General features: G+C 57.9%; 11 protein-coding genes across 11 annotated transcripts; 6 read left to right on the top strand and 5 right to left on the bottom strand.

Moving 5' to 3' along the window:
- Positions 1-756: 756 nt before the first annotated feature.
- On the top strand, positions 757-2,527 carry PSEUBRA_000405 (GTP cyclohydrolase N-terminal; the record flags this gene model as incomplete). Its single annotated transcript, XM_016436026.1, has 2 exons — positions 757-843; positions 935-2,527. The coding sequence occupies 2 exons, from the start codon at positions 757-759 to the stop codon at positions 2,525-2,527; spliced, it is 1,680 nt and encodes a 559-aa protein (XP_016294994.1).
- Positions 2,528-2,678: 151 nt separating this feature from the next.
- On the bottom strand, positions 2,679-5,285 carry PSEUBRA_000404 (uncharacterized protein; the record flags this gene model as incomplete). Its single annotated transcript, XM_016436015.2, has 1 exon — positions 2,679-5,285. The coding sequence occupies one exon, from the start codon at positions 5,283-5,285 to the stop codon at positions 2,679-2,681; it is 2,607 nt and encodes an 868-aa protein (XP_016294993.2).
- Positions 5,286-8,879: 3,594 nt separating this feature from the next.
- Positions 8,880-10,526, top strand: PSEUBRA_000403 (uncharacterized protein; the record flags this gene model as incomplete). The annotated part of the gene is made up of 1 exon (XM_016436033.2): positions 8,880-10,526. One exon carries the CDS (start codon positions 8,880-8,882, stop codon positions 10,524-10,526), a length of 1,647 nt encoding a protein of 548 aa, XP_016294992.2.
- A 2,242-nt stretch (positions 10,527-12,768) lies between these two features.
- On the top strand, positions 12,769-13,509 carry PSEUBRA_000402 (uncharacterized protein; the record flags this gene model as incomplete). Its single annotated transcript, XM_016436034.2, has 1 exon — positions 12,769-13,509. One exon carries the CDS (start codon positions 12,769-12,771, stop codon positions 13,507-13,509), a length of 741 nt encoding a protein of 246 aa, XP_016294991.2.
- Positions 13,510-13,849: 340 nt separating this feature from the next.
- PSEUBRA_000401 (tRNAHis guanylyltransferase catalytic domain protein) lies at positions 13,850-14,899 on the top strand (the record flags this gene model as incomplete). Its single annotated transcript, XM_016436032.1, has 1 exon — positions 13,850-14,899. The coding sequence occupies one exon, from the start codon at positions 13,850-13,852 to the stop codon at positions 14,897-14,899; it is 1,050 nt and encodes a 349-aa protein (XP_016294990.1).
- Positions 14,900-14,942: 43 nt separating this feature from the next.
- PSEUBRA_000400 (Ferric reductase, NAD binding) lies at positions 14,943-16,754 on the bottom strand (the record flags this gene model as incomplete). The annotated part of the gene is made up of 1 exon (XM_016436003.1): positions 14,943-16,754. One exon carries the CDS (start codon positions 16,752-16,754, stop codon positions 14,943-14,945), a length of 1,812 nt encoding a protein of 603 aa, XP_016294989.1.
- A 916-nt stretch (positions 16,755-17,670) lies between these two features.
- PSEUBRA_000399 (NAD(P)-binding domain protein) lies at positions 17,671-19,034 on the bottom strand (the record flags this gene model as incomplete). Its single annotated transcript, XM_016436016.1, has 2 exons — positions 17,671-18,670; positions 18,856-19,034. 2 exons carry the CDS (start codon positions 19,032-19,034, stop codon positions 17,671-17,673), a joined length of 1,179 nt encoding a protein of 392 aa, XP_016294988.1.
- Positions 19,035-19,389: 355 nt separating this feature from the next.
- Positions 19,390-20,733, bottom strand: PSEUBRA_000398 (HhH-GPD domain protein; the record flags this gene model as incomplete). The annotated part of the gene is made up of 1 exon (XM_016436017.2): positions 19,390-20,733. One exon carries the CDS (start codon positions 20,731-20,733, stop codon positions 19,390-19,392), a length of 1,344 nt encoding a protein of 447 aa, XP_016294987.2.
- Positions 20,734-21,316: 583 nt separating this feature from the next.
- Positions 21,317-22,939, top strand: PSEUBRA_000397 (Proteasome component (PCI) domain protein; the record flags this gene model as incomplete). Its single annotated transcript, XM_016436025.1, has 1 exon — positions 21,317-22,939. One exon carries the CDS (start codon positions 21,317-21,319, stop codon positions 22,937-22,939), a length of 1,623 nt encoding a protein of 540 aa, XP_016294986.1.
- Positions 22,940-23,823: 884 nt separating this feature from the next.
- PSEUBRA_000396 (Major facilitator superfamily) lies at positions 23,824-25,727 on the top strand (the record flags this gene model as incomplete). The annotated part of the gene is made up of 2 exons (XM_016436021.1): positions 23,824-25,354; positions 25,435-25,727. 2 exons carry the CDS (start codon positions 23,824-23,826, stop codon positions 25,725-25,727), a joined length of 1,824 nt encoding a protein of 607 aa, XP_016294985.1.
- A 105-nt stretch (positions 25,728-25,832) lies between these two features.
- On the bottom strand, positions 25,833-27,590 carry PSEUBRA_000395 (Low temperature requirement A; the record flags this gene model as incomplete). The annotated part of the gene is made up of 1 exon (XM_059464373.1): positions 25,833-27,590. One exon carries the CDS (start codon positions 27,588-27,590, stop codon positions 25,833-25,835), a length of 1,758 nt encoding a protein of 585 aa, XP_059320974.1.
- Positions 27,591-27,849: the final 259 nt, after the last annotated feature.

Raw genomic sequence — 27,849 nt, 5'->3', positions numbered from 1 at the left:
CGATGCACAAGGACGATCTTTGATGAGCCTTTCTTCTATATCTCTTATCAAGCTGCGTTTCTGAGACAGCGATTTGAGCAGGCGTGGCGGGGGTTGCTCGGCGAAGGCGGCTCGCTTCGAGCCGACCGTGCTTCCTGAACGCGGTCAAGGTCCATTTGAAGGACATCAATATGACCCTCAGGCTCGGGACAGATGGGCTTACTTGTGGCAGCATCTGGCTATCAGTGTCGGTTCGAGTCAATGGTTGGGCCAAGCTTAGGGCGAAGCGGAAGCTCGGATGTCGTCCTCACAGCCCAAGAGCTGAAAAATGCAAATTCGAGGCATCAGCCCGGCAGACCCTTATCTACTCCACCCTCTCTCTCCCACAGGCGCGGCACGCTGCAACCGATTCAGGGTTCAGCTGCAGCTGCAGTCACGCCCTGCCAAAAATGATCCGTGCCCCGCTCAGCAAACACAGGGACAAGGCTGCCCAGCCTCCCTCTCTGATGGTGCTGTGCTTGATATGCTTTGGCGTAGGTCATTCGGAGACCGCCGATTGACTGTAGCCTCAGCGTTGATAGCCGACCATCCGCAGCACTCACACTATCTTGTCAAGCTTCCGCTCTTATAACTTAGTTTGATTGCGTTTGCCAGTCTCGCATCCAGCAACCACCATCTGAGCAGGTCCCTCTCCTCGTTGCTTCTCTTCTGTCTTCAGCTCGATCAGCACGCACCGTCCACCATCACATCCACGCATCGACGGCGCAACCGACCAAGATGACTGCGTCCACCGAGACGCTCCTCGCCCGCATTCTTGACGAGCTCACCGAGCTCACGGTCAAGAACTCGCACCTCGAGGCCAAGGTAGGTGATCACGCTAAGCCGCGGTTACAACACGTCCTCGTCACCGTTTTGACCCTGACTAAGCTTTCATCCGTTCTGTGTGATACAACAGGTCGACTCGCTGCAAAACGCAGCAGCGCTCCCATCACCCTCGTCGTACGCTCGCCGTCAGAGCTCTAGTGGGTTCACCGCTCTCGGCGCGCATAGCTTCTCCCCGTCTCAGCCAGCCGATCAGTTCGCCTTCGGTACATCTCCCCCACCGCAGCCCCTCGGTCCGCCCGCGCATCCTCTAGGGGTCCCACAGACCAATGGTCCGAGCCCTATCAGCACTCCCGACCTGGGCGCCAAGAAGCTCCCCGTCAACGGCGCCTCCTCCCCTTCCCAAACGGCAACCACCACCTCGACAGCGGGCTACTACTCCTCGCGCGTCATCCTCACGACCTACCCAGGTCAAGTCGGGATCAAGCCCCTCCCGCTCAACTGGGCTGCCACCGACTTCAAGCAGCGTGGACCCATCGTCGCCAGCCGACACCCGAACAGCATCCGCGTCCGCAACGCAATCGGCGCCTACGGTGGCTCCTACTCCATCTACCGCTCACTCGCCATCGCCATGGGCCAGCTCAACCCGAACCATCGTCCCGACTATACGAATACCGAACCGCCATTTGACATCCCCCCGAACCCGTCCTGGTTCGACCCCACCAAGATCGTCGCCATGGACCCGTGGGGGCATCTCGCGCCGCAGGTGTTCCGCGGCGAGTTCGATGCCGGTGTTGACATTCGACCGACCGCATCGCTGACCAAGGCGCACATCAAGATGCCCGAGCTGGACAAGGCCCAAGCCTCAGGGGTTTTTCCAATCGACGGCAAGATCGTGCACAAGTCGATCCGGTTGCCGGGTGTAGCGGCGGATGTGGACCCGGGCTGCGAGGTCAGTGTCAGCAAGGCAGCCGTGGATCCCGTTTGGTACCTGCCTGGCGTGGCCGAGCGTCTTGGCGTAACGGAGGGCGCGCTGAGGAGGGCGATCTTCGAAGACACCGGTGGATCCTACCCCGAACTTCTCACGCGACACGACCTCAAGGTCTTCCTCCCCCCCATCGCCGGTTTGACCGTATACATCTTCGGCCGACCGGAAGACCTTCGTGATCCAACCAAGGAGGTAACCGTTCGAATCCACGACGAGTGCAACGGCTCTGACGTCTTCGGCTCGGACATCTGCACCTGTCGACCCTACCTGCTGTTCGGCATCGAAGAATGCATCAAGACAGCCCAGCGCGGCGGGGCGGGAGCAGTGATCTACTTCCGCAAAGAAGGTCGTGCTCTCGGCGAGGTGACCAAGTACCTCGTCTACAACGCGCGCAAACGTGGCACCGACTCGGCATCCAACTACTTCAAGCGAACGGAAAACATTGCAGGCGTGAAAGACATGCGCTTCCAAGCACTCATGCCGGACGTCCTGCACTGGCTCGGAGCGACCAACATTACGAATTGGATCTCGATGAGCAACATGAAGCACGATGCGGCGGTCAACAGCGGTATTACGATCAAGAACAGGTACGAGTTGCCAGAGGAACTTATTCCCGCAGATAGCAGGGTCGAGATCGACGCCAAGATCCAAGCGGGCTACTTTAGCGCCACGAAACAGCTCACCGAGGCCGACCTCGAGCATACCGTAGGGAGGGCTTGGGAGGATATCGACCATTGAGAGCTCGCGACGCAGTCTCGGACCGTTGCAATCAGACCAGTCCACATCCGCCTGTTGGAGACGTGCGCGTTGTGATTGAGTGCAAACGTGTGCATTGCGGCTGAGTGCGAAAGAATGTGTATGCATGCAAGAAACGTAAAAATACAACCACTCAAACCCCTACCCTCCTTCCCCCAACCTTACCCCTCACACCCGTCTCCCAACTCTCCTCATGCAACGACCCAAGCGTGACACCCAACCCTTCCGCAGCGGTCATCCCGGCCTGCTCGCGGACAATCTGCTGCGGTGTCGAGCCAAAAAAGCTCGACAGCTTGCTGAGCGACCGATCGTGCGGTCGACGGAGCGTTGTTGGGTACACATCGATCTCGCGCGGTTCGTCTTCGGCGGTGCTGCTGTCGGATTCCGAGCCGGAGAGGTCGAGGAATGCCCCAGCCGGCCCGCTTGATGCGTGAGCCAGGGATGGGCTCAGGTCGCTCGTCATCGAGGGCGACGTGGCTGATGCGCGAGCCGGTCGAATGGTGGTGAGGATCGTATCGCGTGTGCCGTCGAGCATTGAGGCGAGCTCACAAAGACGCGCCCGGTCGTACTCGTAGCTGGCAGCGATGCTCGCCGGCGACCGTGCAGCAAGACCCCGATGCTTCCGGCCCACCCTAACAGGCGTATCATCGCCCTCCTCATCCGAGCTATCGATCGACATGAACGACTGCAACTTCCTCTCCGCTTCGCTCTTGCCATTGCAGCTGGAGGAGGAGCGCAAGCTAGCAGCGTACGCAGTCGAGTCGTGACTGTGTTCGATCGACATCCCCTGCGAGGCGCTAGTGCTTCGGATCACCGCATGGTCGGCACCAGAGTGGATGAGCTCCGCAGGCACCGCCTCGCCTAGCCAGCGCGACATCTTGGCGACCCGACGACGACGTTCTTCGCGAACAGCGGCGAGTTTGCGGCTCTCCGACTCGGCGAGTGCTGTCGATCGATCCGAAGCTCGGAATGGCCCGTCGTGGGGCAGCGTGGGCGAGTCAGCTTCGTCGAGGGCCGCGGCCGAGAATGCTGCGAGCTGAGCCACGTGCGGGGTGGGCTCGTTGAACTCCTCCAGTCCCGATGGGATCAGATGGTTGGATTGCAGCTCGCTAAGCGTGTCGAGCTCTTCATCGGTGGCAAGCACTTCTTCGGCAGACTTTCGAGCGGACGCACCGGAGGAGTCGGGATGCGGAAGGCCAAGAATGGCGGCTGCTGTACGACTGAGGCTCGCTGGCGCCGAAGTGGGAGCTTGCATCATATCCGGGAAGGCACGATCCAGGCTCTTGACTCGTTGACTACGACTGAGGAGAAGCTTCTGCGACAAGGCGCGAGTCTTGCTGCCGGAGGACGGCAGGGTTGGGCTCGAGGCAGGGTTGCTGTATGAATCAATGCCAAACGCCATGCTCTGCGCGCGAGGCTGCTTGCGGCGCGCATGGGAGCTTGTGCCAATGGACTGCGACTCGACGTTGAGGGTCTTGTTCGCCAGAAGCATCTCTTCGCCGAGCATCTGGGTGAGCTTCTTCGTCCTGCGCACTTGCTGACGCCTCTCTTCGGCAGAAAGAAGATTGCTCGTGTCAGGCAGAGCGAAGGCCACGGATGCCGTGTGTGGACGCAGATGCTCGACGTCGGAAGCGTCGGCATAGTCTTTGGGCGGACTGCCTACGGTCAGCGGCCTTGTCGAGCGTCCGTGCGGTCGAGTTGATGAGGCAGAGTTGTTGGCAAGAAGAGGTCTCATGCCACTCTCGAAGCTGTGCTGGAAGCTCGGGTGACTGCTGTCTGTTGTAGAGGAAAGGATCGAGGCAGGGTACGGGCCACGGAAGCCTGCCCAGGTTGTAGACGAGGTGAGACGCGGGGACGTCTGACTTTCCATTCGTGCGTGTGAGCTGGCAGGAGAGGGGCTGAAGAGGATGGAGGCGGCCATGGATGGACTGCTGAATGCAGAGCCTGCGGAGGCTGCTGGTGAACCCATGTTGGATGCGAGCGAGGCACTGAGAGCAATGGAAGATGATCTGCGCAGGGAAGTGACCCGTTGAGGTATGTTGGGAGGCTGTGCTGAGGTCGAAGGTCTTGAATTGCGAACCTTGTGCTTGTGCAAAGGTAGACTGTGCTGCTGCGGAGTCAAGCGGGGACGATAGGATGCCCAAGCATGCTCGGCTTCCTGCTTGAGTTGGGTTGCATGTGCGTCGAGGTGCGGAGAAGAAGAAGCTGAAGGTGTGATGGGTGCTGCAGAGGATCCAATGGGATCGAATTCGCTGTCGACCGCGAGCACGTGTCCAGAGACGGACTCGTCGTCGATGGCACTGAGCAGCTCTTCGTTGAGTTCAGTCGCATCGACAGTCAGATCGTCAGCATCGTCGTGCCAAGGTCCGAAGGTGTCGCGACTCCCGGTTTCGCGTTGAGCGAGTTCCTTGGGTGTGGTAGGGATGACAAGGTCAAAGTCCAGAGGCAAAGTGGATGCATCGCTTTGAGGGGTTGGTGGGTCGTTGAGTGAGGATGTCGATGGCGCAGCAAGAGTGGGTGATTCTGGGTTGGGTTTGCGCGAAACGGGTCTGGAGCGTAGACTGACCTGGCTCTTGACCCTTTTGAAGTCGCCTGGACGAAGTACTCTGTGGTCGTCGGCAGCGAGTCGAGCGTCGGATGTGGGCGCGTGGACCGCAACATGCGTACTAGACGAAGCGATGCTTGCGGAATCGTAGCTGGAGGCGCTGCAGGATGCAACTCGATAGGCAGCGGAGTCCATGTTGTGAGAGCGGGGAGCTGTAGTGAACGGATTTGTGGCGGAGAAGAAGCTGTTTGTCGAGAGCTACCGAGGATAGCAACGCATCTGACGGCCTAAGATGGAGAAGAGGAAGCGATGATGGAGGAGGATGCTAAGGAAGACCAAGCGCAGCCAGCTGCTCTTATAGTTTGAAGGTGTACACCGTCGAGAAATGGGATCGTCACGGAATGGCTAGCGCCGGGGGCTAGGACCGCTTGGGAGCGAGTTGCGTGCAGGATGAAGTCGGCAGGAGTCGATCCGTGTGCTTGCCGAGGTGTCAGTCGTGTTCTTGAGCAGATGATGAAGTGGAAGCGAGGGGCCCGAGGATTGTGATGTGCCGATGAGATGGTGCTATATCGACTAGCGAAGCAGGACGAGATGGTGGCTAGGTGGCCTTAGTCGAGAGCAGATGGACTATGGTCAAAGGGCAGCTTACCGCTCAGGGAGGAGGGCCTGAGAGCTGCCTGCAGGCTCTAAGAACACTGATGCATTAGCAGCCAGGAGAAAGTGGGGGAAGAGATGCTGAAGATGCGATGCGATGCGGTGCAAGAGCGCAAAGATCCCGTTGGCTGCCAGGAGAGAATATGTGACGAGCAGAGAGGACAAGGGGTCCAAGTCAGGGTGCAGTCGGCAGAGGGTGAGCAGCACCAAATAGCAGCAGCAGCTGTGAGCGGGGAGAGTAAGATGAATGAGGGTGAATCAAGGGTAAGAGGATCTGAGCGGGGGTTGAAATACAAGGGAAGCGCTGCTTGAATTCCAGCCAAAATTGATTCAGAAAAGGGCAGGGAGAGCCGATTGCAGCCGCAAGCGAAGTGTCAGCACCACCCAAATCACAGTTTGGGCGTGCTTGCAGAGGGGCAGCCGAGAGAGGATGCATGCTCTTGTCATGCCCAGGCTCAGTCAGGGTCTTGATCAGCGTTCTGACACATTTCTATTGACAGCATCCCACCTCGGCTAGGGAGAGAACAATGACCACACACAGCTGGCTCGAGTCTCCTTCGAGCTTCGAATCTACATGAGCAGCCCGCCGACTCGCATTGCGCATCTTTGTGGCTGTGGCGCTAGGGTTTGGGAAACAAAAACAGGCTGCATCGCAAACTGTGTGGAGACAGAGGGTCATGCTTACTCGTTGGTGGGTTGGCCAGTCGACTCTGCATGAGTCTGAGGGTGATGCAATCTCAATGGACAGTGGGGTTGCTGCTGCTGCTGCTCGATGCAGTCGCTGGGCGCCAACTTCGTCTCAATTAGCAATATCGAAACAGCGCGAAACCGAACTCAGCAGCAAATCACGCGAATCTTTCTCATATATCTAAAAATCAAAGCTAGCCTCGACCAACAGCCGCAAGGCTCGATATCCGTTCGGCAAGCCTGCCGGGAGAGAATGGCAAATAACCTCATATGCATCTTATTTGGTACGGGACGCAAATTTGTCTCTGACCTGCAGCATCCCTGCCCAAGCAGTCCTGGTCGGCACTCGACCAGCAGCTTTACCAGTCTCTTCCGCTCAGCACGTCCTCGCCAAGTATCACAGCTTGTCGGTGGTGCATCCTTGTTCTTGTTCAGGCTATCTCGAGCATGTCGTTGACCGAGCGACCTCGATGGGCTCGAGCTTAAGATTTCCCTGTTGCCTGACAGCAAGACACGAGGTCCGGGTCGACAAGCCGCTTGTTGTCGATGCAGGCAACACGATGCACGATCACTTCCTGACTCTCACACTTGGAGCGCGGCACGAGCGCGCGGAACGTGCTGCGGTAGATCCTCCTCGATTGGCTCGGCCATCGCAGAGGAACGCGACCAAACCCTAGTCATCTACAAGCTGCAAGCCATCGATGCTTCAGCAGCCACGAAAGCTTATTCTTGGCAGCATTGGCGCCACCACAAACATGCTAGCCGGCGTAGACGAACCTCGTGTCTCCCATTGAGGCAGTGTTAGCTGCATCTCGACCTTCGCTACAACCTCCTGTCAAGTCAAGACCGGATAAATCACTTGCTCTCACTGAAGACAACCGACACGTGCCTTCTGTGGGCATGCGTTATTGGCAGCGAGATCGGCAGACCGACAACTGTGGTTACCGTCTTGCGGTCGAGCCGCGGTACCAGACAAGCGTAGATCTGACGCCTGCAACTCCCACGAGCTCCCTCGAACAGCCCATGTTCGCACGAGTATCGCCGGTCCTGGCTCCTACGGCTCTACCCCCGTGCGGCTACGGCAGTACGACCTCGGCGTTCCGAGTTCGCGATCGATCTTCGTGACCTCTGCTCCTCGGTGGAGTCCATAGGAGGCGGCTTCGAATCATAGCCTTGAGGTTCGACAACTCTGGCTTTGCTTTCGACGCCGCGTCTTCTCGAGCGAGCCGGCTACAAGCCCGACGTTTCCAACAGAACGATTAAATTACAAAAGGCACAGAGGGGACCATGCTTCTTGTGTGAACTGGCAACGCACAATAAGCTCGTCCACGAGCCATCAAGCGGGAGAAGCGAGGTTCAGGGACCAGCTTGTCATGCCACCGGCAAGCCCATGTCAGGAGTTCCAAGTTAGCCTCGCTTAAGAACTAAGTCATCGCGCGAGCACGACCACGGGTCTTTAATGCCTGCCATAGCTGTGCACACGGGGCTTTCTTTCCGAGCGCAACGTCACTCAATGACAGCGTCAACGCCTTGGCGCATGCACCAGCTGCATTGCGTTTGCGTTCGCAACGCCTCCTTGCATTTCCAAACGTCCGGATCTCTGCAAGGCACACACAAATACTTCCTACGCACGCCTCTGCGCATTGCTTACTCCTATACCTCGTGTACGATCACCTTTTGCGGCCCGTCGGATGGGCAAGGCTCTTCAACTCCCCCGGGCATCTCCGGTCGGTCAACGCCTGGTCTCCTATCCCGATTTGGGGAGCGTTAGTCGGCTTCGCATCGGCCCAATACGAACCTGAATTGCTGGAGCGTGTTAGGCCTCAGCAGACTGCTGCATCGGCGATCGTTGCCTGCCGCGGCCAAATTTCGGTTCCCATAACTGCGCTTTTGGACAGACAAAGGGGCCCCATGGACCCCCCTGTCTTCGCTCACTTTGCTTCTGCATCCTGTCATCCTCCCAAGCTCGACCGGGGCTATGTACCATCCTTTTGCCGGTGCCTGCATCCAGCCGATGCGTCCACGCTCTTCGGTGCCAGCGTTGAAAGCACATCCGGACATGTGGCAGTCTTTCGTCTATTGTCGCGGTTGGATTTTAACCGGCAACGAGAACAAAGGGCCTCCGGTATGGCGAAAAAAAGGGACGGGTTACTGCGGCGTTCGCCTGCTCCTTTTGTTCGCGAGCGCGAGGCAGCGACCACCACTTCCGAAAGCCTTGTCTCTCGACTTCCCTTTGTCTCCCTCATCGATGTTCTTTTGTGATCCCTTTCTCCGCAACAATGCTGCAGGTCCGCTTTCCTTGCAACAGCATGACGAATGCGGACCCTTTCAGAGCCGTAGATGCACCGTCTGACCACACCAGCATGTTGTGTAGGAGTATAAAAGGTCTGGCCTTCGATCCGGTGGTGTCGCCTCTTCCCCACTTCCTGCCATCTTTTACCCTTCAGCATGGCGACCATTCCCCAATCCAGTCGTAGGCGTTCGGCATCCCAACGGATCTTTGATCGACCTGCCGACTTGCACCTCGCCTGGTCCGCGAGTCAAGAAGCGGCGATGCTCAGATCGTATCAGTCACCTGGCCCGTCTGTTCACTCGCGCTTCACCGACACACATTCTATAAAGTCTCTACCGAGCACAACAAGACCATCTCATCCATACAGCAGCTTCCTCCCTTCCAGCGACGACGAAGGTGCCAGTACGGATACTCCTCCAACATCATCCGCTTCCACCGACTACTTTGCCCGATCCGTTGAGACCGCTGCGAAAAGCTTGCTGCTCAAGAGCGGACATCTGACGTGGCGCAGCTCGACAGATAAGCCCAGCAGGCGAGGTGCTCTCAGCGGCTTCGAAAAGGCCCTCCGACGAAGACAAGCCGCCAAAGACCGCATCCACATCAAAGACCCGGACGTGTTTGTCACTCTCGAGCAGAATTTCCCCTGCAATGACGACTTTGCGCCAACTCACAAGCCGTGGAACCTTCGCAGCTTTTCATCCGAGCCCTTTCTCGCCAGCCCCGACGCGCGCGATCCGTCTGCCTTCGAAGCCGACCGGCTGTTCTCGAGACCGCGAGGCGTGGGCTCAGAGCAGAGTCGATGGATCGCGCCTCCGAGCTGGGGCGTGGCAGCTACGTCTCCGTCTCCAAGCGACTCGAGGTCCTCGGCATCATCCGAGGCGCCGCAGACGCCGAGGTCTGTTCCACCGTGCACCTCTGAGGCAGGCGGGATCCTCCTCAGCCTCTACTCGCAGGACTCAGTGAAGCTTCGTTCCACATCGCAACGAAATTTGCAGATGCGACTGCGAGTCACACGGTCAAGCACGGTCGAGATGCAGTCGTGTCCCTCCGACGCAGCGAACGACGAACCGGTTCAGATCCGACATAAGCAGCTCGTGATCACTGGCGAGGCCTTGGGACTTTCTCGACCGCACGATCTAGATCTCGTCTCGTCGGATCCGTATAGCCGGCGACCGACGAATGCAGTCTGCATCGTGAGCTCGGCAAACGTGACCGACCTGTGCGAGTGGCAGCGTGCCCTCGAGGGTGCGATCGACCGAGGTCGTTCTGCCTACCGCGATCGTTTCGAGCGGCGACGATCGAGTGCATCCATGTTGGACACGATCGCGCTATTCGAGCAGCTACAAGATCGAACGCGCGAAGAGTGGTGTTTGGATACCACCACGCCGATGTTAGGCGCCTCTTCCTCCTTGCCCTCGCTCGAACCGTCTTCGACGCGCGAAGCAACCGAGTCGGACTTCTCCGCTTCCGCCTTTATCGACTACTACGCCTCCCCCACCACCACAACCACCACCGCGTCGACACCGTACAGCTTCAAAGATGCGTATCTGAGCATCATGCGTCGGTACGCGGACAGCGAGCTCACGTCGCCCCTCGCCAGTGGCCCGCGGTCCGGAAGGCTCGACGTGCCCGTGTCGCCATGCAGCTTCGATTTCGAAGACGACGAGGACGAATCCCCGTGCAGCCCGCTCGACCCATGGCTACCGCAACGTGCGGCAAAGGGATCGATCAGCTCCGCCAGCAGCAACTCGTATGCGGATGAGACCGTCCGGCAGATCTTTGCGGAGGGCTTCAGATGTTGAGGTTTTTGACGCCCCCTTTTTTGACGTTGTATTTTTAGTAATGAAAGCGTGACGGAATTGTTGAACAACATGGCGCTGAAGCTCCGCTTTGACGCCACGCCCCGCTGCACAGAGGAAAGGAAAGTTGGGCTGACGCCTGTCAACGCTTCGACTCCGCGCAATGCAGGCCGACCTTCAACAAGCCTCGCCTCAACGATGCTTCCTGCATCAGCATTGCAACTCTTTTGAGACGAAGGCAGAAGTCGTATCAGATTCCCATGGACTCCGAGCCAAGCATATGCCATCCCATCCTCGCTTGCAAAACTACGCTAAGAAGGGCGGGACCCTGTGCATCTCGTGCGGGGAGGGTAAAGGTACTCGAACATGCTTGGACCCGTGTCTCGCATGCATGCTAGCGTTGATCTCACCTCCTCTATCTCGTATTTGATCCAGCGCTTTGGGGCTAGCTCGTCGCGTTACCCGTAAGAGTGTGCGCCACAAGAGGTCGAGGTGATCTCTCAGCCGCGGCTTTTGGAGAAGCGTCCTGGTCGATGCGATCGACGGTTTGTCCCGCTTCAAAGAGGTCATGCGGCGTCACGCGCGCATCACAGGTGCTTATCTCTGCCCCTTTTGTCCGCACGACGTAGCATCATAGTTCGAATGGGATGGACTCGCTTACATCAAACAAATACCACACACGAATGAATGTTTCACCGAGGGTCCGCGCGCTAAAACGACGACGCCACTTTTCGATATTGAGTGCAAGATGGGGTTTGGCTCGAGCGGAGCGGGGACGTAAGGGATGCTTGCTTCTGTCTAGTTGCTGAGCCTAACGCGACGCCGAGAAGTCCGTCGCGACGTGGCATGAAAGGGCCTCTACTTCAGCCCAAGTATAGCGTCGTTGGCTCCTACCTACGTTGCAGCGAACGCCACCAATCCGTCCAAAACCCGTGTGTTCGCTCCGGCCCAAGCCACAGCATCATCCAAGATCGGGCTCGCTTGTCCAACACCGAGACAAATGACGTCTTGCTCCATCCGACAGACGACAGATCGGGATGAGCTGGCGTTTTGCGCGAAACGCGGAGCTCAAACCTGCCGCAAGAGACTTGGCAGACTCTGGATGAATGGAGCGACGAACTCGGTTAAGCACGCTCGGGGTCTAGTGAGCCTCGCTTACAGGAAGCGAAAGTTTGTGTTGGTCTCTAAGAGAGACGCGTCTTTTGTTTTGCCAGCTTAACGGACGCGCTTGGATGTCATCGGACACGCCACAATACCGCCTTGGCACGACGAAACAATGTTGCAACTTGCGCTCTCATCATGAGGCTGTGTGAGGCGTGCAGGTCAGGTCGTGAAGGTGCAGAGAGACAGAAGGGGCGACTGTGCCGAGAAAGCGGCGGTGATGCGACGGCATGCATGCTGCTGCAGTTGAACTCAAAATGTGGGTTGATCCATGGGAACGAGAGGGTGATTTGCGCAAGGGTATTTCCTGCCGACGATCCCTCTCGACGTCGGAGCGATCATTTGGCCCATTGTGTGCTGCTGACGCCCAGCTGCTCTGGTTGCTTGGCCTGCCTCAACGGCGTACTTTCCCAACCCACTCCGACGCTGCCCGTCCCGCACCTTCGCTAAACACACTCCGCTTCGCAACTCCGCACCGTGCCGAACATGGTCCAAGGCATTTAGTCTGCTTGGCATCAAATACCGCCGTGACAGGTGCCGATTGATGCTCCCATAATAGAAGCAGGTTGTCAAACTTCGGCCTTTGGTGTTGGGTTCGCTTGCCATCCGAGCCGAGCATTTGCCAAACCGACGTTGTGGGTGTTGCACTCTCCCTTCCTGCCGACCTGCCTTTTGTGGAAAGATGCAGCTTGGCGTTCACACACTGCAGTAGCTGCGCGACACACCTTATCTCGCTGCCGTCTGCCTCCAGATGAAGTCGGCCCCACTCGCATCATCCCACCCCAAGCATGACACTAAGAGGCTTGGCTCCTTGGCTCCTGCTGTGCATCTGGTCGCAGGAACAGCATCGCGTGTGCATCTCGCTTGAGCTCCTTGCACTGCCGTACAGCTGTCCGCCATGTTGGATACGCTACCTTCGAGAGTTCCATATAACTAGACTGGCTGCGGCGCAAAGGAGTCATCTTACCTCCTTCAACTATCAGCGTCTTCCCTAGTCTCTCCATCATCTCGTTGGGGCGTACATCAAACCTCTTCACAGCGCACACCATCTCTCATCACCTGGTCTGCATCGACACACGCCGTCATGCCATACACGCTCTCATCCCGATTCTCAGACTCGACCATCGCCTCGTCCGACTTTGATCACCGATCCTACGCCTCCTCATCTTCCTCATCTTCCTCAGCCTCCTCATCTTCCTCCTCTCACCCGAAGCCACCGCCTCGCACGTCGTCCATAACGATGGCCAGCACGCGCACCTATCACAAGCTAACCCATCTCCAACTGGCGTCATCACAAAAGCGATCCCTCCCGCACCGCTGCCCCTCATGCGGCGAAGAGGAGGACTACTTCACATGCAAGCAGCACGAGTCGTGTACCTCGGCGGTCGTCTCGCGTCGCTGCGTATGTGGCACCGTTGTTGGGGCGAGCGAGGGAGTGTACTGCTCAACAGAGTGCGCGAGACGAGACGCTCTGTGGGCGCTCGAGGGGCGCAGCTCCTCGTTCTCCGAAGAGGAAGAGGACATGCCAAGAACACCAACCATCAGCAGTACGAGCTCGCCCCGATCGCCCCGCAAGGAGCGCGCAAGAGAGGTCGCCGTCATCGAGCGCGTCAGCGACATCGGTGAGCGCTATAGACGTTTGCAGCACGGATGGTTCGAGGATAGACCGGAAGAAGCGGCGAGCAGCGGATCGCTGCAGGAGCTGGTCCAGATGAACATGGCCTATCTGACAAAGGAGGAGCAGGGGACGGGCAAGGAGGAGGGTCCGGGGCTGGACTCAAGATTCTTCTTCCAGATGCCCGTGTATACCGGCTCACCGTTTTAGTTGGCATCGTCACGGTTGATTTTCATATACCCCCCAATTGCTTCGATGCGCCACTTGTATACCTACTCCCAATGAATAGATTGACCGCAGCTTACTGGTAATCAATGTGACGGTGTGAGTGGTCCAGAGTAATGATGAAGAGCTGCCTCCAGGATGAGGCCTGGCCGCCTGCCAAAATCCGCGATCCGCGTCCCGCAATCCGTGCTAAATCTTTGGGACCCTTCGCTCCACCTCCGTCGTTCTTGTCCTTGACTCTTTCATCCGTTCCGCCATCACAGCCTCTCCCTACACCTTGCCAGCTATCACTCTACCCTTTCGTGCCGTCCTGAAGACAGCAAGGATGGCGGGCACGCGCTTTGCCTATGTGCGCAACTTTGAGCTGCCCGACTCGGTCATCCCCTCGGTCTACCTCGTGGTCCGCATCGACGGCAAAGGCTTTCACAAGTTCTCTGCGCTCCACTCCTTCGCCAAACCAAACGACCCTTCCGCGCTCGAACTCATGAACACAGCCGCACGGCACGTCATGTCCTCTCTCAAAGGTCACATCGCTCTGGCATTCGGCGAGTCGGACGAGTACTCCTTCCTCCTTCGCAAGTCAACAACGCTGTACAACAGACGGGAGAGCAAGATCACCACCCATATTGTATCGCTCTTCACATCCGCATACGTCTTCAACTGGCCACGCTTCTTTCCGAACACACCACTCCAGGTGCCTCCCAGCTTCGACGGGAGACTCGTGGTCTACCCAAACGAGGCCGTGGTGAGAGACTACTTCAGCTGGCGTCAGGCAGATACGCACATCAACAACCTCTACAATACGACCTTTTGGGCGCTCGTCCTGCAAGGCGGGCTGACGGAACAGCAAGCAACAAAGCAGCTCGAGGGTACAGTCTCGAGCGACAAGCACGAGATACTGCACAGCCGGTTCGGGGTCAACTACGATCGGTTGGAGGCGATTTTCAGGAAAGGGACGACGCTCGTTTGGACCCACGCTACGGCCGAGGTACCCGCGATACCGGGGAAGGACGAGGAGGAGAGCGAAGACGAGGGAACAGTGCTGGTGAATGCAAAAGATGAGAAGCTGAGGAGGAAGTTGCAGGGTAAACGAGCGGATAAGCAGGCCAAGAAGCAAGAGAAGAAGGAGAGGAAGGAGAGGACGGCCGTGTTGAGGACGCTGCATTGCGACATTATCGGGGACGAGTTTTGGCTTCCTGCACCGTCACCGCCGACAATAGCAGGCTCAGAACAACAATCGACGAGCTCGAGCAGCGCAGATACGAAAGATACCGAAGCTGCGATATCAATTAAAGACGTCGCCAGCTCACAACCGTGGAACGACCCTTCACGGCTCAACGGCGCAGGGCTAGGGACTGCTGTATTTCTAGATTGAAGCATTGCGAACAGGACAAGTCGAAGTGCCATCTCGTAGCGATCTACCAATCGAACGCCTCGGTGTGCAGGTAGAGCTCCTCCACGCCGCTCGCCTTGGACAGCACGTGCGACCACTGCAGCTTGGCAACCGTGTTGGCGGTCTCGTTGAGCATCGAAGCGGGGCCGCAGACGGAGACGCCGACTGTCTTGGAAGCGGTGTCGACGAACCTCGTGACGATGTTCGGAACATCCGCTCTCTCGCCATGGATCCTGATGCTCGACTTTGCGTCTTCCTTCTCCTCGCTGGCTGCTTCGTCGCGGCAGTAGACATCCATCCCCGCATCAACGCCAAGCACCCGCAGATGCTCGAGCACGGCCCTGAGACTCGACTCGAACGCCTCGAACGTCCTCATCGACTGCACGGCCCAATGAACGCTCACCCTCCTCGTCCCCACCTCCCTCGTGCTCCTCGCCGCCAAACACAGCTGCATCAACGCAGGTAGTGCCGAAGTCATTCCCACACCACCGACCATCATCAGCACCTCTCCATACGCCTCCGCCTTAAATGGTGTCCCATACGGCCCATCCAATCCCACATTCATCACCGTCGACACCTTGCCCTTCACCTCGGGCAGCCTTGCCAATTTCTCCCACACCTGCCCCGTCAACCCGCCCCGCGCCTTGAAGACGAACACGAGGTGCGATTCGACGTTCCCATCTTGCGAGGCGAGATTGGCCACTGTGAACGGGTGACTCTGATACGGTGCTGTTCTGGTCACGCCCGGGAAGCGCAAAAAGAAATGCTGTCCTGCTCTCCACGTTACCGGTGCGGCAAGCTCCACCTTGACCAGCCTCTCCTCTGCATCCATCAACGTCACCGTCGCAGGCACTCCACGGAATCGACTGATCCGCAACGAGTTGGCAAACTTGCCCACCACATGGAACCCCCACACTCCGATACTCGGCCACAACCACGACCACGAGTGAATCAGATCCCTCGTATGCATAAAGTAAAACACCAAAAACCCCAGGATGGACAACACATGTTGCAGCACGAAGAATTCGTAGCTCATCCTGCGGAACACGCCAAAACTGCTCGCTACCAACCAAGCCAACAACGCCAGTGCCACCGTACCCGTCCACCAGATTCGATCGTAGTAGTACCACGCTTTGAGGTTGGAGAATCCACCATCGTGGACGGGTTGCCAGAGGAAAGGGATGGTGTGGATGATGGCGAGGAGGAGGATGAGTCGGGCGGTCTGTTGGTGGTAGAACTGGAGCTTTTCGTGGCTGATGCCGGTGAGGAAGGTGAGGGGGTTGAATTTGAGGGCGGAGGCGAAGAGGAGGGGGAAGAGGGCGTTGGCGATCATTCCGGCTCGGACGCCAAGGGGTGTACTGCCCCAGACGGCTGCGGGTCGGTAGTAGGGTCGGATGGCAAAGCACCAGATCACCAGGCCGAGAGCGGGGAGGGCGAAGGTGAGGAGGTTTCCGAGCGAAGGGATACGGTCTGCAGAGGTGAGCTCCGAAAGCACGCTGCGTCGGGTGAAGATCTTCTTCGGTCGATAGTATCCGATACCCCTGCAGAACGCTGCGAGGGGTCGATATCCAGGGATCGAAATGATGGCGAGGGAGAAGCGTGGGTTGGAGCTGTGACGAAGCTTCGAGACGAGATGGCGAAGGATGACGACACCGACAAGGGCGAGCAGAAGCCAGGTGGTGATGCGACTGTACTTTTCCATCTCGTAGTAGCTGTCTTTGCCTGCCATGGCCGCCTTTTTGAGGGCGGAAGGGGGTCGACAACCGGGTCCGACCATGCCGGGCTGCCAGACACACCCGGCCACCTCTTTGTGCCGTTTGAGGATCGTGTGCTCCATCCTGATCGGGTTTCCGCTGTTCGAGAGGGAGGGTTGGGCGTAAACAAGAGGGTGAAGGGTAGACGCGACGATTGTATGAGATGGTGGCCCTCTTATGAGCGGGAACACTGGTGGATCAGACTGGGTTACACAGCAGCGTCGAAGAGCCGACAAGTCGGTTGGTGTGCGTCCAACGCTGGAAGTCGATACCTCGGCGCCTTTCTACCTACCCCTTGTCGGATGCTTTGAAATGTCTGCGCCTGTCCAGATTCAGCGCATGCTTGGTGAGTCTGAATGAAAGGACGGATGTCGCAGCGCAAGACAATGCAGTCCCGTTCGACGTTCCGCAAAGAGGCCACTCCAACGTCGAGATTGGCCGGCTTGGCGCAGCCCAAAAGGCTCCGAGGCTGCGCAGCGAACGAGAAGAACTTGTCAAAAACGCGCCGAGCTCAAACGAGCGGGCGTCGATCCTTCGTTTCTTGGCGGCGCGAAATCCGGATTTGTTAGATCAACGGGTGGCTTGAGATGAGGTCTGCGTTGAATCTTGAGCGGGTGCAGCGTGGCTTGCTACACCGGCGAAGGGCGCTGCTGCTGTAGAAGAGCGAACCCCCGGGAAGTGGCACAGCACCGAAGGGTTCCCACTTATCCCTGCGCAGCTGTTAGAGCTCAATCAAAGGTCGGGCTCAGGACAGCGTCCGAGCAACGCCAGGCGCTGGTAGACCAGACAGCCCTTTCCTAGACGAGTCGACCAAGGCTCCCTGCGAGGGTGGCACAACAGACGTCTCAGCGAACTCAAAGCTCAGATCAGCCTCGCTCGGATGAAAGCGCAGACATATCGAAAGCCAGACGACTCAGAAGCCAGATGACTCAATAGTCAGACAGACTGAACAGGCGAACAAGAATTGCATTGGACAATCTGCAGTAGCAACAGAGTCTATCAGTCGAGAACGTGGTACTTGGGCTTCTTGAGGTGAGCACCGCCCGACTCGAGGGGTTGCTCGAACCTTGTTGCCGGTCGGTATCTCCTGAGGTACGGTGCGGCGGTCTCCTCCAGTGTGTCCGGGGTCATGGCGAGGTCGGCCCAGCTCTTGGTGCCAGGCGCGTCGGGCAGGTCGTCGATGTAGCGTCGCACCACCTCGTCGGGCGAGATCATGGGCCACCATGCGAGGTCGGCGATCTTAGCGGCGAGCTTGAGAGCAAACTTGGGCGTGTTGAGTCCGGTTTTGGCGAGCGAGGTGAAGCTGAGCGACTCGACGAGCTGCAGGATCTGAGCAGTAGTGTACTCCTTGGGGCCGGCGAGCGAGAAGGTGGCGCCCATCGAGGTGACGTCGGCCTCGAGCATCTTTTCGAGCGCGCGGGCAACGTCGAGCGAGTGGACGGGGCGCATCTTGGTCTTGCCGTGGTTGACGCGCCATGCGTAAGGGTAGACGGCCATCTGGTTCAGGAAGCGGTCCTCGTGACCCCACATGGTACCGGGTCGAACGATGGTAGCGCCTTCGAAAGCACGCTTGACAGCAGCCTCGCCTTCCGCTTTGGATCGCAGGAAAGCAGACGGCGAGTCGGCGGCAGCGTTGAGGTGCGAGACGTGAATGAAGCGGCCGACACCAGCAGCCTCGGCGATCTGAGCAATGCGCTGAGCACCCGTGACGTGAACATCGTTGAAGGTGAAGTTCTTGGTCTCGTAGTGTCGTCCGGTCAAGTTGTAAACCACATCCGAGTGACGCACGCACTCCTCGATCTGCTCGTCGTGCCTGAGGTCCCACTCCATGGGCACAACCTGTCCAAGGTCTCCCATCACCTTCAAGTGCCTCTTCTCGTCCTCATCACGGTACGGAACGATGACCTGCGAGCCCTTCTGCGCGAGACGGTTGACAACGTAGCGTCCGAGGAAGCCGGTGCAACCAAAGACCGTCACGACGTGTCCCGATACGGAAGATCTGTGTGCGACATCAAACAGGAAAGGTTCGAGTGTCAGAAATCATCTTTCCACGTCGATGAATGCATATTTGACGTGCTGCTGTCATGACATCTGACCTCGACCAAGCTGCGGAGAGCCTGGCTCGTGCGGCCGAGCACAGGCAGTCTTATGTCTGTCGTACGTCTGCCAAAATAGAATACTTACCGTCCACCTCCGTAAGGTCCCGACTTGATGATGGGCTTGCCCGTCTTTCGGTTGATGGTGAGATCGTGGACACTGCGAGCCTGGGCGACCTGGGCACCACGAAGAAGAGAAGAGCGAACCTCGGAACGCAAGACCGATGAAGCAGCCTGCGCCGCGCTTGTTCTAACCAGGTGAACCATCGTGTGCTACGTGTGCGACAAGCGAGAAGTGGCGAGTCGAGTACGGCGAAGATGAGGTGCCGCCGTAATCAGATGAATGGTGAGCAAGGCGATGTGTTCTGAACGTGGAGCCGGTTGCGATGAGAAATCGCGAATCCTTGAATGGTGGATCGACGGCGAGCGACCGTCTCTCCCTCGTCACAGGCTCCGAGACGACCAATGCGATCACATCGCGCTCTGCTGCCTTGCAATTTCAGATGAATTCTTCTCTATCACACGTGACGAAACAACCGTGCGAATAATTTCATTTCCCGTCCCGAAATTGTGAGATCGACAAACGAGCCTTCTGTTGCGTTTGCGAACAGCAGCATGGCAATCAAGTGTCGACAAGGGCCCACATGAACATGCAGGCTACGGAGCGGTACGGTGACCATGACTGTGCGAGCGCCTTCATCTCATCGGGGCTGAGATACTGACCGCCCTTGATCTTGTTGCCCTTGACCCGAGACTGCAGCACTGCTCGGCTGAGCCCATGCTCATTGGCAATTAGGTGGTCGAGTGACTCTCCAGCCTCTTGTTCCGCCTTGAAGCCAGGCTCAGGCTTCGGCATGATCTCGGTTTGAGCGAGAAGCGGTACCTGGTCCCCCTTCTCCTGTGTCGGCTCTAGTGGTCCCTCCTCTGCCTTGATCTCAAGTTTGGCCGGAGTCTTCTTCGTCTTCTTGTCGACTGCACTGTCCTCTGGCTCCTCCTCGCCTGGTTTGCGCTTCTTGATGCTGATCTTTGGACCTTGAGAATCACTGAGGAAGAAGTTGAGCATGCCCTTTTGTACGCCAAGATCGGCACAGGGAAGGATGTCGGGCTTGCGTACGGCAAACATGAGAATCATCTCGCTAGTCCATCGACCAACACCCTTGACCTTGCTCAGCTCGGTGATGCATGCTTCCTCGTCGTCGAGCTCCAGGATCTGACGGATGTCTAGCCGTCCATCTACGAAGCGAGCGGCGAGATCTTTGACGTACTTGATCTTGGCGAACGAAAGACCGGCAGCTCGAAGGTCAGCATCCGGCCTGCGCAGGACCATCAGTGGCGTTGGGAATGGCCATTGTTCACGTGGAAAGCCGACAAAGTCAGGCTTCTCCGGCATGGACTCCGGGAAAAACAGTCGACAAAATTTATACAGCACAGATCTTGCGGCCAGCCACGAGATCTGCTGTCCGAGGATGGATGTGGTGACTGTCTTGAAGAGGTTGAGGTCTTTCGTGTCGGATGCGGATGGGTCTATGGCCTCTTCATAGCAGCGCACGGGGACCTTCTGGAAGAGGCGCTCAAAGCGACCATCCGCGGCGCACAGATGGGCTTGCGCTTGTGAGAGGTCGAAAGGTAGCGCTGGGAATGGGACGGTGGTCCTTGTCAAGCAGTCCTCTTCGCTCGCGTCGTGCGGAATGACGAAGGGCTCTTCTAGCGCCTTTTCTTTGCCTGAGCGTGCGGCCTTGGCTGCGCTAGATGTTGACGAGGTTGAGGCGGATTGTGAGGCCGTTCTTGCCTTCTTTTGAGGACTCGCTGCCTCTTTTGATGCGACCAACGTGCTATCTGTCGCTGATCGTTGAAGTCCACGTTTCGCCGGGACTGCTCGGCTCGTGATTGAGGCCTTGCTGGAGGGACCGAAAGAAGCTGCGATCGACCTTGCCGGCGTGGCCGACCGGGATCTTGTAAGCACCATGACGACGATTGAGAGTTCTATCGAAAACTCGAATGTCCGTGAGAGGATTCCGGATGGATGAAGGAATGGAGGGCAGTGGCGAATGCGGGGCAAGAAGCAAGCTCAAGACTCATCCATCGATGCAGGGTCCAGCCGAAGGTCGAAAATCGCAAATCGGCGATATACAACTCTCCCGATTCGCTTTTCAGTTGAGAAGAGTATCATAGCAGCTCAGCCCCAAAGACTTTGAAAAGGCTGCAGAGCTGAATACAAAATTTGGAAGCAACGAGAGAGAGGCAGAAAAGGTTTTCCTCTCGCGAAGGTGAGAAGAAAGGGAACGAGAAGAAAATCTAAGAAAGTCGCGCGCTGCTCAAGCCTTGAAGCGCTGTGCTACCAGGAAAGAGCTTTCGCAGCGCGTGTGTGTGAAGATGGGAGCGCAACTCTTCCAGAGTCGCAGAAGGCTTTTCAGACCACCATCTCGACCACGTCAACCCCTGTCGTCTACAGCAACTTGTCATCGTTGCTTGCACAGGACCACATCGACACTCGACTCTCACGGATCGGTTCGACTGAACCCAGATCGACCATCGTCACACTCGCAATTATGGCGGAAAAGTACGACCTCACACAGACCCTTTTGCCCTACCTCGACAGGCATCTGGGCCTGCCGCTCCTCTCGCACCTCGCTGGAACCGGCATCTTCGCCGAAGCCGACATCGCCAAGGCCCAGTATGAACTCGCAAAAAACACCTCCATGGTCGACTATGCTTTGCAGCTCCACGAACAGGCCTACCCCAACCAGCCCGCACCCGCCGAGATCGAAAAGCAGCGAGACACTGCCATCGCTCTCAACGACAAGCTGGGCGGAGAAGTCGACCATGTCCTCAATGTCATTCAGGACCCAGAGGTCGCCTCCGCGCTCAAACAGGACAAGGCGCAGAACTTGCAATGGCTCGAGGAGAAGTACAGCCTCACCAGCGAGCAGATCAACGCTCTGTACCGATACGGATACTTCCAGTTCAACTGCGGTAACTACGCCGATGCCTCTTCGTACCTCTACCACTTCCGCATTCTCTCGACCGACCCTGTGCTCATCATGAGCTCGCACTGGGGTAAGCTCGCCAGCGACATCCTCTGCGGTGAATGGGAGCAGGCGCTCGGCGAGCTCAAGCTGCTGCGCGAGCAGATTGACTCTTCTGCCGCTCACGCGACCGCCTCCCATGCGCCATCGTCGTCTTCCAACGGTGCCGCACAGACCGACGACTTGACTCAGGAGGGACTCTTGAAGAAGCGCGCATGGTTGCTTCACTGGGCACTCTTCATCTTCTTCAACCACCCTCAAGGCCGAGAGCAGCTCGTCGAGATGTTCCTCTCGCCCGTCTACCTCAACACCATCCAGACCACCTGCTGGTGGTTGCTCCGATACGTTGTGGCTGCCCTCCTCCTCTCGCGACGAACAACGCGCGTCTACCTGGTGCAGCAGCCCGGTCCTGCTACGCTCATGTCCTCGGCATCCAGCGCCAACGTCAACAAGTTGAGCCCGCAGGCAGCTATCAAGGATATCACCAACATCATCGACTCAGAATCGTACCGTCTCGCCGGCACCGATCCCATCGTCGACTTCCTCTCCAAGCTCTTTGTCGACTTCGACTTTGAGGCAGCGCAAGAGCAGCTCACCCTTGCCGAGCAGGTGGCTGGCAAGGATTTCTTCCTCGGCGAATTCAAGGACGAGCTGATTGAGGCATGCCGTGTTGTCATCTCGGAAGCCTACTGCCGCATCCACTCCAAGGTCGACATCGCTGACCTCGTCAAGCGACTCAACCTGTCCAAGGAGGATGGCGAGAAGTGGATTGTCAACCTCGTGCGCGACACTCGTGCCGATGCCAAGATCGACTTCAAGGAGGGCATGGTGTTCATGAACCCCACTCACCCTCCCATCTACCAGACCATCATCGAGAAGACAAGAGGCTTCACCTTCCGCACCTCGGCCATGGGCACGGCCATCGACCGCAAGGCGCACCCGCCTTCGCTCAACAACACACACAACCTCAACGGCAACGACAAGCGTGGTGGTCCCGGCGGCCGTGGCGGTCGTGGTGGCCAGCGCAACCAGGGTGGCCAGCGTGGAGACCGCTCGCACAACAACGAGTCGAAGCGTGAGGGCGAGTCGGCACCCGCAGCAGAGGCACAGCAGCAATCATCAGCGCCAGCCGTTGCTGCCAACTAAGCTGTCACTTTCATCATTGCATCTCACCCTGCCTCATCCACAAAAGCAAGGCGAGCGTGACGGAACAGAGAGCGCAGCGTTGTCGCCCCATCGGCCAACGCTCACGTTTGACCTGGACTGGTTGCTGTCTGCCTTGTCGTCCTTCGTCTCTGGTGGCTTTGACATTCATGTAAACTACACAGCGCATCATTGACGACATTTTATTGTGCATACTGTCTCCAACTTGGCGGCTCGTTGATCGAGCATGTCCGCTCAGCGTTTTTCTTGGAGTGAAGGCTCAGTCAGCGAGTCGAGGATCTGCCTGTCTGTAAGAATGATGTTGATTCGCAAGAACGCCCGCTCGACGCCGTCAGCTGGAGCTGCGCCTGCTGTAGATTGCCCGGTCATCTCGAGGGATCTGTCCACCAAGTAAATGGCTGAGCACGAATGTATCGGAACGCTGTCCTCCGGTGCATGAAATTTCGGAAGACCTCGAGGATCGTGAGCGATACTGCAGCCGTCCGCCTGCACGTTCGGCTTCGTTATCGCAGCGAACACAGTGGCCGCTTTGCGACGGAGTTGCGTGATGTGATCACGACACTCGGAAGCAGAGCGCCTGGACGTTCCCTGACCGCCGACATCGTGACCGCAGCAGAAAATGGCCGCGGAGAGCAATGGATTGCCGAGGATCAGGGTCCTGCCTGATAGTACCTGCATCCCTCATCGGCCAAAACACTCCTTGTCTGTCCGCCACTTTGGCTTGCTTGTCCACCACCACCATCCACGACCAAGTCCTTCCAACCACGAGAACTGCAGCTCGTTGTTCAGCTGAGTCGGCGCTTAAGGCAGCTTCTTCACGCGCAAGTCCAGCCTTTCATGTTCCCTCTTTGAGGTAACTCGCCGAGATGACGCGACGACCATCCAACCCGCAAGATGAGACGACACCGCTGCTCAACTACCACAATGCTACCGAAGGCGAGGGCCGCTGGTCATTAGCACGCCGTCGATCCTCTGCATTTCTGTCCTTTCTATCGGAGCCAGAGGACAAGGACGGCGACGAGTACCTCCAATGGCAGCGCAAACGAGCCCTGATCTTCATCCTCGTTCTCAATACGCTCTACTTTGTCGGCATCGGCATCTGGAACTCGTTTGCTGTCGAGCTCATCCAGACGCTTGCATGCGCCGAGTACTACTATCCCGTACAGTCCGATGGATCGGTCTTCCCAACGCTTCCCGCGGCAGGGGACCCATCAGACTTGTGCTCAGTCGCCTGGGTCGACAAACGAACCAACGAAGTGTCGACGTATTTGGACACATTCAGTAGTCTGACGAGCTGCATAATGTCGCTCGTTCTCGCGAAGGGCGTCCTTCCGCACTTCCGTCGACGAACGATCGGCATCGCGTCCGTGGGTTTCACGCTGGTCCTGTACATTCTTGCAGCCTCGATCCCGAGCCATTACTCGTTCGACCCAGCTGTGCCGTCGACGTCCACGCTTCACCCAACAGCTTCGCTCAACCTTCTGCTCGCTCTCTTCGTTGTGGGAGGCTTGGTTGGTGCTCCTCAGACCGCCGTGCCGCTCCTGGCCCAGGTCATGGCCCTGGACGTTTGCAAGGAGGATGAAAAGACGTCCGCCTTCGCCCAGGTCTATGCTACCCAAACGATCGGCATGGGCATCTCGTCGGTGCTGCTTCGACTCATCCTGCCGGCGTTCGATCTCAACTTTAGCATCCTTTACCACACTGGTCCATTCTCACCCTTCTGGATGGTCGTCATCAACTTTGCGATCGCGTTCGTCCTCGTGGTCCTGTTCCTCCCGGAGACAAAACATCTGGCTTCTGCAGCACCACGCTCGCGCAGGAGCTCCATCTCGAGCGAAGGCAGCTTGATCGACTCGCCAGAGCCTAGCAGAGCAACTCCAACCTCTCCACACTCGGAGTCCTGGAAAACAGCTTCCCTTCAGTCGGTTAAAGACACCCTGAGTCTTTTCGGGTATCTGCTCCCCTACCAACCGTTTCCAGAAGCCAAGAAGGACTACAAGCTCCCCCTCATCCTCTGTGCGATTATCACCTGCGATACGATCACCATGATCTGGTCGAACCTGGTCGTCTTTTGCTCGACGCATCTGCACTTTGGGCCGAAGGAAGTGTCGACGCTGCTCGGCGTGCTCGGGGCGAGCAAGGGTCTATTCGCAATGTTCTGCCTTCCTCCGATCGTCAAGTTGGTACATCGGGTTGTGAAGAGGAGAATGCGACAGGAGGCCCTGGCTGCGTCAGTGGAAAGTCTGCCGGACGCAACGACGAGGCTGGTGAAGCGCGAGGAGTCGGTGATCAAGACCGATGGGATCGTTGCTACGGGTTCGCTGATGTGCGATTGCTTGGGATTCATTGCAATGGGTATTGCTGCGTCGCACCTTTCGGTCGCCGGCATCTACGGCTGTGAGTATCCCGCTTAGCCTCGAAACAGAAGTCGATCGGCAAACACTGACCCCTTTCCTCCCTTGACTTCATTCCTACAGCCACGTTCTTCCTGCTCTTCGCATCGGGAGCGTTGCCATCGGTACAAGCGCTCAGCGTCGACTACTTCCTCGCGCAGGACCGACCCACCGAAGACCCCGTCGCCGCCCGCGATGCCTTCTTGGGCTTTGTCAACCTCCTAGCGACCGTGATGCAGACCACCGGTCCGCTTATCAACAATGTCATCTATGGATGGTCCATCGATCACGCCTTCCCCGCGCTGACGTTCTTCTGGACCGCTACGCTGTCTTTCATTTCGCTGACGTTTGTCAATTCGGTCGGCTTCTTCTCATAGAGCTTGGACGATGCCAAGCTATTGTATTCTCGTGGATTATACAGCATGACAATACCATCGTTCATGCACCATCAGAATCATTCTAACAGTGTCCGTCGACGCACCTCAGACGTCTGAAAGCTTGGAATGCGACGTGTGCACTTCGTCAGCTGCCTCTGTCGCCGTGGCAGCCGGACGAGACTCCTGTTCAAACGTGGTCGAGCGACCCCGCTGCCTGGTCGAGTCCACGATCCACGCACCTGGCTCGACGAGCGTTGGAAAGCCTTTCCACGTCCTCCTACCCGCCTGTGTTTCCTCTTGCCCTTCGGCACCCTGAACCTGACCCTTTTGGTACCATGCCGCATTCGGACCGTCCAACGACCCCAACTCCTGCCACATCCACGCGCCACCTCCCAACGCCGCCGCTGCACCAAGTAGCGCCGTCGAGTTCACCCGCTCCTGATCTGCCAGCGGCAATAGTGCCACCACTATCGCCGCCACGAATCTCGGTGCGATCCGTACGGCTTTCGAAAAGTACAGCTCGCCTTTATCGTCGTGCTCCGTCTCCAACATCACCAGCAGGGTCATGCACACAACACCGACCGCATACGATCCAGCAAAGATCCACCTCACCCCCTGCGCCACCTCGTTCTCCTTGACCAATTCCGCCGTTGCATCACCGCACAATGTTATCGCCGAAACCAAAGGCAGGTGCAATCCGAAATACGGCAGAGCGTGCCACATTGACCGTCTGATTGGGTGGGTGATCCTTCTACTGCCTGCGCCGGTACAATACATGCCATGAAGCACAAACGCGATCACTACAGTGAGGAGTGTTCGCGCGACACCCGAGTGCAACCCCGTTCCAACGGGTTGACCCGATAGAACGCTGTACAGGAACTCGCCATGGACTAGCGTGACAAAATCCGTAAAGCGGTCGATCTCGTGCTCGATCGCCACCGCCGAGCTGTATCGCAGCTTGGCGAGGCGTTTGAACAACGGGCTGTAGAAGAACAGCCACGAGGCGTACTCGAGTACTAGAGCGATGCTGACCATAGCGATGCAGGTGCGGGTGGAAACGAAGATCGAGCTGATCCATAGAGTGAGTAGGATGAGCCAGACGGTGGCTTGTGCGCGAATCTGGATGCGATACTGGCAGATGTAGAACGAGTAGGCTGTCATGACGCTGAACACCATCCCGCCCGCCAACAGGTACGTCCCGATCGCGGTTGCTCTCGCACCGGACTCTTCGTGCAGCTCTTCGGCGTTCGGTGCGTTGTTCCCAAACACCACGAGGCACGCCATGACGCCCAACACCAGCACCCTCTGCGGTAGGTCATCGACGAAAAACGCATTGAACACCTCGCGCATGTAGTTCCACACCATCCACGCTGCGGTGTACGTCAATACATATCGCACAATGCCGCCCCAGGTGTGCTCGTGAATCGCCTCCTCGGCAAGCGTCGCGATGAGTCCGACGAACACCAGGTCGAAGAACAGCTCGAGCCGATGCGAGGAGCGTTCGGCCGAGGAACGGACGAGGGTGTTGCCCCGGAAGTACTGGAGCGCGCGCGGGCGGCGGAAGAGGTACCGACGGGTGGAGTGGAGCTCACGGGAAGAAGCGTCGAGCCGCTCCAGGTTGCGATAGCGGCGCGAGGCGGCATCTCGTGGTGCGGAGGAGGTCGAGGCGGTGGTGTTGAGGGTCGAACCGCCAGAGAAGGTTTCGTCTTCAATGGGATCATCTTGTTCGTCGTCAGAGTCGTCGGGCGCGAACCCGCTCGCAATGATGTTGCCGTACTTGAGGTGATGCGGTTGGTGGGCGTGCGCCTGGGCTGCGTGGTGAGCGGAGGACCCGCCGGCTGCGGCTAGCTGCTTGACCGTCATTGTCGCTCGTGTTAGCACCGGAAACCTAGCCGGAACGGTCTCGATATCAGCTTGAGCGGAATGGTGGTCGTGAGGGGACACTCTGTGACGGCAAAGACAACCGCGAACCGTCTTTCGCAGCGTGCGCATCTTCCCGAACAGCCAGTTGCAGTGCCTCGCCACACCGTTGAAGACCAGCACGTTCGGATACATCCCCCAAGCCTCTAGCCGAAGCAAAGCCTTGTTTCAAGCGCGTGTCCAAGCGAGCGGGTCAAAACCC

The sequence above is a fragment of the Kalmanozyma brasiliensis genome, assembly GCF_000497045.1.
Source record: "Kalmanozyma brasiliensis GHG001 unplaced genomic scaffold PSEUBRA_SCAF1, whole genome shotgun sequence".
Lineage (NCBI taxonomy): Eukaryota > Fungi > Basidiomycota > Ustilaginomycetes > Ustilaginales > Kalmanozyma > Kalmanozyma brasiliensis.
This window is presented reverse-complemented; position numbering and strand designations above follow the sequence as displayed.